The 9,234-nt window shown below is 57.9% G+C and overlaps 1 protein-coding gene across 2 annotated transcripts; it reads right to left on the reverse strand.

Annotated features, from left to right (window-relative positions):
• Nucleotides 1-2,993: 2,993 nt before the first annotated feature.
• On the reverse strand, nucleotides 2,994-8,917 carry LOC111146144 (adenylate kinase 1). 2 transcript variants are annotated; one of them, XM_022501561.1, is made up of 6 exons: nucleotides 7,639-7,757; nucleotides 7,304-7,339; nucleotides 6,962-7,125; nucleotides 6,112-6,228; nucleotides 3,780-3,971; nucleotides 2,994-3,528 (listed from the first exon to the last, which is right to left on the reverse strand). In XM_022501561.1, exons 1-6 carry the CDS (start codon nucleotides 7,691-7,693, stop codon nucleotides 3,460-3,462), a joined length of 633 nt encoding a protein of 210 aa, XP_022357269.1. In that variant the 5' UTR covers nucleotides 7,694-7,757; the 3' UTR covers nucleotides 2,994-3,459. The 2 variants fall into 2 exon arrangements, with proteins under 2 accessions (XP_022357269.1, XP_022357270.1); XM_022501562.1 differs by lacking the exon at nucleotides 7,639-7,757 and adding an exon at nucleotides 8,894-8,917 and having other exon boundaries at nucleotides 3,291-3,528.
• Between the last annotated feature and the right edge of the window lie 317 nt (nucleotides 8,918-9,234).

Raw genomic sequence — 9,234 nt, forward strand, 5'->3', positions numbered from 1 at the left:
TCTCTGAGACCCTGAGGTCTCTGGCTGGTCAGAATGTTCCGGCAACTTTGGGATAAGCCTTTGCCTGGAGCATCGCTAGAGACGTCAAGAGTGTGACAATTGCAATGGGCTCCTGCCTGGTCCCAATGCCACGCCCACCTCCCAGCCCACAGGAGCGGATGAGCAGAGGCGTTGGCTGACCCCAGAGACTCCCCCTCCTCCCCACCCCCAGGAGCCAGGCATGCGCTGAGTGGGCTCTCCCTGAGCTACCCAAAGTGTGGGCCGGGGACCAGCAGCCCAGCCTTGGCGGCCAGGGCAGGCCTGCTGAAGCAGGATCAGCTTTTTTTTTTTTTTTTTTAATTTATTTGACAGAGATCACAGAGAGAGAGAGGAGGAGGAAGCAGGCTCCCTGCTGAGCAGAGAGCCCGATGCAGGGCTCGATCCCAGGACCCTGGGATCATGACCTGAGCCGAAGGCAGAGGCTTAACCCACTGAGCCGCCCAGGCACCCCGCAGGATCAGCTTTTTACGCAGGCCTTGCGTGCCCTGGTAGGCCGGACACGCCGCAGCTCTGGCCCCCTGCCTGGGTTTAAAGGCCTTCCTGAGCCTCATTTCTTAGGTGTTCTTGCCCCACAGGCTGAGCCTGAATCCATGAAGCCTTTACAAATAACTTCCAGTTCACAAGAAATTTAGAGGAGGCAAGAGCAAGTTGGACGACACCAGGAGGAAGCAAAGGGTGAATCTGGAAGTTTTCTGCAGGACAGCTGTCACAACAAAGATTCTAAGGTTGAAAGAGATCTGACAGATATCACAACCAAGGGGGGGGGGGCTATGATCCTGGGTTGTACCCTAATTTGAACAAAGACACATTTTGGGGACAATTGGGCAAAATTGCCTGTGGGCTGATTATTATAAATTATGAAATTAGTGTTTAACTTAGTGTTATGGAAACTCTGAGTTGTGGTTTGAAGGAAGGTGTCCTTATTTTGTAGATACTTGAGGGGTGAAGTTTTTTTCTTCATATCTGTAATTTACTGTAAATACTTGGTCAAGACCAAAACAATAATGAAGGACATACAGGGAAATGACAGCAGTTACTAAAATGTTGGCTGATGGGGGTTCATTCTATTATTTCCTCTAATTTTCAGTTTGAAATTTTTCATTAAAGGTTAGGTTCTCATTAAAGAAATTTTCTTCTTTTATTTCTTTTTAATTTGAGAGAGAGAGAGAGAGAGAGTATGGTGGGGGGAGTGGGGGAAATGTGGAGGGGCAGAGGGAGAGGGAAAGAGAGAGAGAATCCTCAAGCAGGCTCCCCACTGAGTGCTGAGCCTGATGCAGGGCCCTGAGATCATGAACTGAGCCAAGATCAAGATTCAGATGCTTAACCCACTGAGCCACCCAGGTGGCCTGCCCCCCATCGCCCCAAGAAAAAAGGTCTTTCTGAACCTCCCATTGCCCTCAGGGAAGAGACTAGATACTTGGGTCGGCACTCAAGGCCCCACAAATCTGGCCCCTCTAGGCTTGTCTCTTGTTCCTGCACCCCTTCTCACCTGTATTCTATCCAACAGGCCTCTGTGGCTCTGCAGAGCGGTTCCCTCGACCCTTCCATGACCTCTGTCACGGTGAAGTGAACTCCTAGGCCCCCCTCCAGAGCTCCACCTCAAGAACCGGCTGCACAAAGGAGACCCTCGAAGGAAGGTCTATGGTGGCAAGGATGGGGTGGAGGTTACGGGACCTTTTACATTTCTGTGTTTTGGTTGTTTTTTTTTTCTTCAAGTTTCCAACTTGTTTTTTTAAGTGGACAAGGTGATTCTGTGGCGAACAGGAGTTTGGGTTAGCCTTAGGTTCTCGTTAAACTGGGACACACCTGAAATGATGATGCTATAATTGAAAAAAAATAAGGATTATGAAGATACTCTTGTCAGGTGATTTCTCCCACTCTGTGGTCTTTGGCGTGTCTTCCCTGCTCGTCCTCACGCTGGTCTGGACAACCCTGAGCTGGAAGGGGGGGGTGGTGGTGGGGGTGGGGGTGGGGGTGGGGGTGGTGGGGGTGGGGGTGTGTGTGTGTGTGTGTGTGTGTTAGCCCGCTTGGACGGAGGTGACACAGAGACCCAGAGGTGGAAGGTCACAGAGCTATCGAGACTCCCCAGCACACCCCAGCTGGCCTGAGGAACAGAGACCAGGGGCAGAGGCCTTACCCGTGGCCCACCCAGCCCTTATGCCCCCACAATGCCTGCCTTCTCCTATCTCCCCTGTGCTCTCACTTATTTCTTCTGTGTTCTTCTTTCAATAGACTCACTTTTATAACGTAAATATGTTTATTTTAAAGGAAACTTTAAATAACTAATGTAGATGGAAAACCAGCCACAATTGCTGTAAATAAAGGGGGACACAGCTTGGGCACAATCAGCCCCTCGTGGGGTCTTGTTCCAGCCAGGTGTGGCTGCCGAAGGTCCTCCTGGCTCTAAAGGGAGTCAGCTGGGGCTGGGACAGGTGTTAAGGACACGTGAGCACCAAGTTGAGCCTTTTGCGGTGATGAGGTCACAGCGGAAGAACGGGAAAGGCAAGATGGTTCTCCCCGGGAGATCCTGGGGCGCCCTCCCCAAAGCACCCGAGCCCTGCTCATGTCCAAGGCTGCTCTGGTCTCAGCTCCCACAGCCACAGTGACTGCCGGCCTCACACCCCTGTTCTTCGTGTTCTCGTCCTCACATTGAGGAGTGGGGGCTGCAGGGGGCAGATTTGGAAATGGGCTCAGACAGGGCAGCTGGTGACCTGTCCAGGGATGTATGGTGGGAGGTCTTCCACATCTCACCTCCTCAGGGAGGGAGTGCTGACCAAACTCGATGCCCTTGCCAGACCCTCAGAGTTTCTTGTACCCAGAAGCCAATTCCTTGCCCACCCAGAGAGTTCACGTGTGCCCTCCCGCTACCCAGGAAGCCCCCCTCCCAACCCAGCCCATGACCTCGCTGCACACAGGTCCCAGTGGCATGAAGCACAGAAAACATACTCAGAGCGATGAGGGTTCAGGGCCAAGGCTGCCCAGTGAGGATTGAGAGGAACCCAGGTGAGGGCTCAGCTGTGCCTGACCGTTAGTCCCCAAGAGCAAGCATCCTGCCTCAGTCACCCTGGAGCCCCAGGCCTGACATGGCCTGGGTGAGGAAGGGCCCCGGATCTTCCCGTGGTGCTAGGGAAAGGCAGCTGGCCAAGGTGGGCTGAGGGGCCCGAGGAGGACTGGGAGGATGAGGGACTAGGAGAGGCCATACCACGTGGATCAACTCCAGTGAAAGCAAAGAAAAAGGAATAAAACCGAATGTCCTTGGAAATTCCTTTAGTGGTTGGCTGTCCACGAAAACAGGATAAAGTGGCTTCCTCTGCCTGCAGTCCAGCCGGGCAGGGTGGAGGCGCTGAGCTCCGGCTGGGGACAGCCTCAGTCAGGACAGGGGTGGGGCGGGGCTTGGCCGGGGAAGGGGCTCCAGGGCTGCTACTTGAGGGCGTCCAGGTGGGTGCAGACTTGGGAGAAGACACTGTCCACGGAGCCCTCGGCATTGACCTGTGGGGAGACGGCCGGAAGGGCGGAGATGATGGGGAGGGCCGGGTGGGCCCCACCGAGGCACGGGCTCACTTCTCCAGAGACCTGGCCTTGCTCTCTAAGCCCAGCCACAGGGGAGCACAGCCAATCACCGAGCCAGTGGGGAAACTAAGGCCTGGAGAGGAGGGCTGACCTAAGGTCACTGGAATTTTGGCCACCCCAGGCAAAAACCCCAGTTTCCTAGGGCTACCCACGGCCTGCAGGGGGCGCACCTTGCGTACGATACCACGTTTTTCATAAAAGGCGATGACAGGCTCTGTGGCCTTGTAGTAGGTCTCTAGCCGCTTCTTGATGGTCTCTTCGTTGTCATCCACTCGCCCGCTGGTCTCTCCGCGCTTCAGGAGCCGCTGGGTCATGGTCTCAGGGCCTGCGTCCACATACAGCAGCAGCGTGGGCTGTCCGATCTGCGGGCGGAGGGTACTCATAGGGGCCCCATTCCTGCCCCACTGGGGCCACCTCCTTCCCATCCTCCCCAGTCAGAGGCCCCACCTGTGACCTACTCAGACCTCCAAGCCCTTCCCCAAGGCAGCCTGAGAGACCTTCCAGAAACCGCTCCCCTGCTCCCAACCTCTCCCATGGCTCCCCCGTGCCCTCAGGAGAGGGCCTCCTGCCCTCCTCCTCTCATGTTTCCCTCTCCTTCGCTCTCCTTACTTCAGCCACACTGACTGTAGTCTGGGCTCTCGTCAGCCTCCTCCCATGCCAGGCCTTTGCTCATGCCAGGAACCCTCACCCTCAATACCAAGTTCTGGCCTTCGGATTCGAACAAAAATCTCATTCCTCTGGGGCAGTCTTCCCAGATGCCACCCCCACTGCCATCCCCAGCAACCTCCCACACCCTCTTCAGTCCCCTCTTCATCTTCACCCAGAATATATCAGGAGGCCTCTGGTTATTTACTCGCTGTCCCTCTCCCCAGCTAGGCTAGGAGCCCCTGAGGGCAGCGAGACACGTGTCTGACACAGCAGGGCTGGACCAGAACCTGACAAGGTGGAGGGATGGCGGGCTGCTGAGCTCTGAGGGGGGGGGGGGTCTGAACAGTGTCCCTGTCATTGGAATGAAGGTTTCATCCACCGCAAAGGGCGAGAAGGAACAAGGCTGACCTGTCCTCCTTCCACGAGGCCCTGATGCCCCCTGGTGTCCAGATCTCAGAAGACCAGATGCCTGGACCCCTGGAGGCCATGGCGGGTCTGGGCCTATGCTGGGTCCACTGCCCTCAGTGGAGCCCACAACAGCCCCAGGAGGGAAGGAGACTTTTAATAATCTCATTTTCCAGATGTGGCCCTGAGGGTTGGAGGCGATGTCACACAGCTGGTACGTGTGGGTCATGACAGTAAGTGCTTTGAGGCTGCCGAGTACCTGACCACAGTGTCCATGGCCCAGGCCACTTCTGTTTCAAAGACAGAGAAACTGAGGCCCAGAGCAGGGTAGAAGCTTTCTTGAGGTCCTGCAGGCACTTCAAGGTCGGAACATGGAATGTCCTACCTCTGGATGAGGCTCAAAGCTACGGGAGCCCAGCGACAGCCCCAGCCTCACAGGCTTGGGAAGTGAGGGTTGGGGGGTCTGGTTCCACCCCAGCCCATTGGGATGCTTGGTCCTCCCCACGAGGCTGGGAAGGACTCCCTCTGCCAAGAAGCCCTCCTGGAGCCAGCCCTACCCCTTGCTGTGCCGCCCCTTCCCCGTAGCCCCGTTTCCCTAGTATGACTTGTGACTCCAGAGGTATGGAGCTGTGTGTGTGTGTTCACACATGTACATCCCTGTGTATAAGCGTGCGGTGTCCACAGGCGTGCATTGCGCGAGTGTATATGTGCATTGCCAGATGTGTATGCGCATGTGTGTGCTCTGTATGTGCGGACATATACATGTACTTGTATGCCTACGTGCGTGTGTTTGGGAGAGCTGCCCCCTGCCTGGTCTTCCTGCTGGGCGTCTGTTTCGGGCAGCTAGGAGCCAACATCTTGAGGTCTACTTTTTCCAGCCAGATTCCCGGTGGCCCGTGGAAGGAGACTGGACTCCCTGGCCTCGAGGCCTCCAGCTAGGCCTGAACCCCCTCTGCCACATCAGTCCTGGTTGCCCTGCCCCCTAGATTCTGTTCTCCCCACACCAACCTGACCCTTCCAGCCCTGTCCGTCCCGCTCCCTCTGACTACAGGTTTCAAGGTGCCAAGCCCCACTTTGGAAGGCTACATTCTCTCTAATCACATTCTGCTCCTTAAGGCAGCTGCCAACGGTGCCCCCCCCCCATTTTGCAAATGAGGACACTGATGAGGTTCAAGGAGGCAGAATGATTGGCCCAAGGTCTGTTGAGCTAGAACCTGAGCCCAGGTTTGTGAGCTCCCCAGCCTGTGCTTCCTCTCCTTCTAGACTTTTCTTCTAGACTTCTAGGAAGACTTCTGCAAACTCTTCCCCAGTGTTCCTCCTTACCCCTCTCCCCACCCCGACCCACAATCAGTCTCTCTCTCTCTGCCCAAAACTCTGGCCATCACAGCAGCCTCTGCCTGGCCACCCCACACCCCAGCCCCCAAATGCACCCAGCAGGTTGTACCTTACCCTCCGCTCAAACTCCTCTCCCTGCTGTACCTCCCGAGGGTAGCCATCGATCAGAAAGCCTTTGGAGGTATCTACCTTGGCCACCATGGCATCTCGAAGCATGTCCAATACTGTCTCCTGGGGGCACAGGCAAAGATGGAGGGGTCGTGAGCTCCTCTCTGCACTCCTTCTTCCAGGCCTCTGCCCTAATAAAGGAGTTCCAAACGAGCCTCCCTCTCCAGGAAGCCTCCTTTGAATGTGAAGACTTGGCTGGGTTGCTGAAGCCCTTCATCCATCCATCCATTCATTCAGGAATACTGACTCAGACCCTCCTCCCAGCCAGCTCCAGTCCAGGGCCCTGAGGACACCACTGGGAACAAAGCAGACCTTCCTCAAGCAACTCACGGTGCAGTGAGGTTAATTTAGCAATTTCCAAGCATGACAGGTTGAATGGACCAAGAAGGCAGCCTTCCGGAGCTATAAAATGGAGGGGGGGGGTCCTAAACTCAAATCTGTGGAGCCAGGGAGGTCTGAGCTGAGGAGGAAAGAACATTCCAGGCAGGAAGAATCTGATCAGATTGACAGGACCGAAAGGCCAGAGCAGCTGGAAGGTAACTGCAGGGGTGGTGGCGGGCGGGGGGTGGGGGTGTTGAGTGTGTGGTGTGAGGCTGAAGGGGTCAGCAGGGGCAGGGGTCCTAGAAGCTCCAGGAGCTTCTAGAAGGAATTCCCTGCCAAGGGAAATGGGGACCAGAGCCAGGGGTATTTGGAGCCAGGGAGGTTCAAGGCAGCCCTGCCAGGGCATCATGGGTTTGCTGGTGGGGGAGCCCCCTTGAGGCCACCACTACCTCCCCACCCCACTGGGCCCACTCACCAGCGGCACCAGCTGCCCCTTCTCCATGATCTCCGACAGCATCTTGCCCCTGGCCGAGCCCGAGCTGACCTCGGCCCGCAGGAGGTCCCCGGTGGAGAGGTGGGTGTAGCCGTACTTCTGGACAATCTTCTCACACTGGGTGCCCTTCCCCGAGCCGGGCCCTCCTGCAAGCGCCCACCCATTCAGAAACCCCTCGAGACGGGGCCGCCACCGGCCAAGGACTTGACCTCGCCACCCCGCGGAGGAGGGCAGAGCCCCAGGCACAGCCCCAGCCCCAGGCTCCCAGCAGCGCCTGTGGAGAGCCTCCCTGCTGGCTGCCCAGCCCGCCTGCCTCGGACTCACCCACCACAAAGATGATCTTGGTTTTCTTCAGCTTCTCTGGGGGACAGAAAAGGGGGGCAGAGTTCAGGGACTCGCTTGACAAAGAGCTGAAGCCCCCTCTGCAGCCCCCAGCCTGTGCCGGGGCCTCACAGCGGGAGACTCAGCTCAGGCTCCTGCCAGAGCAACCAGCGACAGGCTGAGTCCAGCTCAGCGGTCAGGGCGGAGAGGCTGTTCCAGGCAAAGGCCTGGGGACGCCAGACTCGGCCCAGGCTGAGGACAACTCTAAGGGGCTTGGATGCCGACCCTCACAGCCCCTCCCTAGCTGAGGGGGTGGCTGCTGGGCAGCAGCGGGTCACCTCTGGCCTTTGAGTCTTCCGTGGTGTGGCGGGTTCCCGAGCAGCAGGCCCCCATGGTCCCGTTCTCTCGCGTCCCCTACCCTTCCTCTCCCAGCCCCCGGGGCCTGCCCATTGCCCGCCTTCCCTGGGCAGTACGAGTACGGAGTTGGCAACCACAACATATGTTGCCCTGGAGACCGTTGCCAGGGAAAAGGGCTGCGGTGGGCACGGAGAGCCCTCGCCCAGAGAGGGAGGCGAACTCGTGATCCAGCCTCAGCCTCACCAGCCCTCAGAACTCAGCAAGACCACAGCCTCACTGCGCAAGGGAAACTGAGGCCTAGGGAGGCAGGGGCCTGCTCCGAGGATGCCAGACCTACAACTGGAACCCGGGCCCTCTTCCCAGGCTGCCCGGCCTTCCCCTCTTCTAAGGGAAGTAGGCCCTCCTGGTGTCACCTTAGAGGAGTCCCCACTTCTCTCCGGCTCTCTGTTCCTCCCCACTGAGCAAGGCTTGGCAGCTCCCATGGGCCCTGTGGCCCTGAGGCTGGAGGCCCACAGGAGCTGTCAGAGGAACAGCTTCTCCTGCGGGCTCCCATCCACGGCCTGCCCAGTGCCCAGTATGACATGGAGGTGGGGGAGCCCACAGCCCAGGGGCTGCTGGTTTGGGGGGCCCAAAAGGTAGAAGGGCAACTGCCGGCTCAGAGAGCAACAGCAGGCTCCTTTAAGAGTGGCCCAGACAGAGGCACAAGGCCAAGGACTGGGCGGTGATACTTCCAGGAGGCGGGCCAGCCAGGCTCTCTACTGGCCACACGCCTCCCTTCAGGTCCGGGCCCACAGCAGGCCAGGAGGGCCCAAGCTAACCTCAAGACCCACCCCGCTCTGGACCATGGAGAAACTGAATCCCACAGAGGGGTTGGACCTTGCCTCATCCTCGTTAGGCTTGGCATTTACACACTTGGGGCCTCTCCCCAGGGCTAGCCTCCCCTTGCCAGCACCGACCCTTTCTAGAAAGAGGCAGGGATTCAGCTCTATAAATACCAGCGTAGGAGGTGAGCTCTGGGGCCCTCAGGAGCCTCAAGGAGGCCTCCTCGCTTCTAAAATTAATCGTGGAGCTGGCAGATCCCGTGAGACACCCGAGGAGGGTGCTGGAGGCTCCCAGACAGGCCCCTCTGGCAGCCCCTCCTCCAGCCCTTCCCAGAAGGTCTTCTGAAAGCGCAACCCCTTAAGAGACGGGCACACTGAGGCCCAATCAGTGAACAGCAAAGAAGAGCCTTGGTACCTTCCATCCTGCTGAGGTCCCGGGAGCTGAGTTAGCACACACTGCAAGACAAGGGCACAAGTGGGGCAGGTGAGGGGGCTTTCCCTGCCCTCTGCACCCCCTTCTGCCCAGCCACACGGTATGTGCCGGCCCTGAGGCTCCCAAGGGTACAGGGCAGGGAGGTCCCCGAAGGTTGAGTGACCTTGGGAAAGTCACCTTTCCTTGGTGTACTTCCACTGTAACAAAAGGGCAGTGATGCCCTCCTGTCCACCTCTTCCCGCCGGAGGAGCCAGGTGGCGAGGACAATCCTGAGGGACAGAAACAGTGGCGTCAGCAATGGCTGAGCTGCTCCCCTTGCAAGT

This window comes from Enhydra lutris, unplaced genomic scaffold (genome assembly GCF_002288905.1).
Source record: "Enhydra lutris kenyoni isolate GAN:26980312 unplaced genomic scaffold, ASM228890v2 scaffoldscaffold13, whole genome shotgun sequence".
Lineage (NCBI taxonomy): Eukaryota > Metazoa > Chordata > Mammalia > Carnivora > Mustelidae > Enhydra > Enhydra lutris.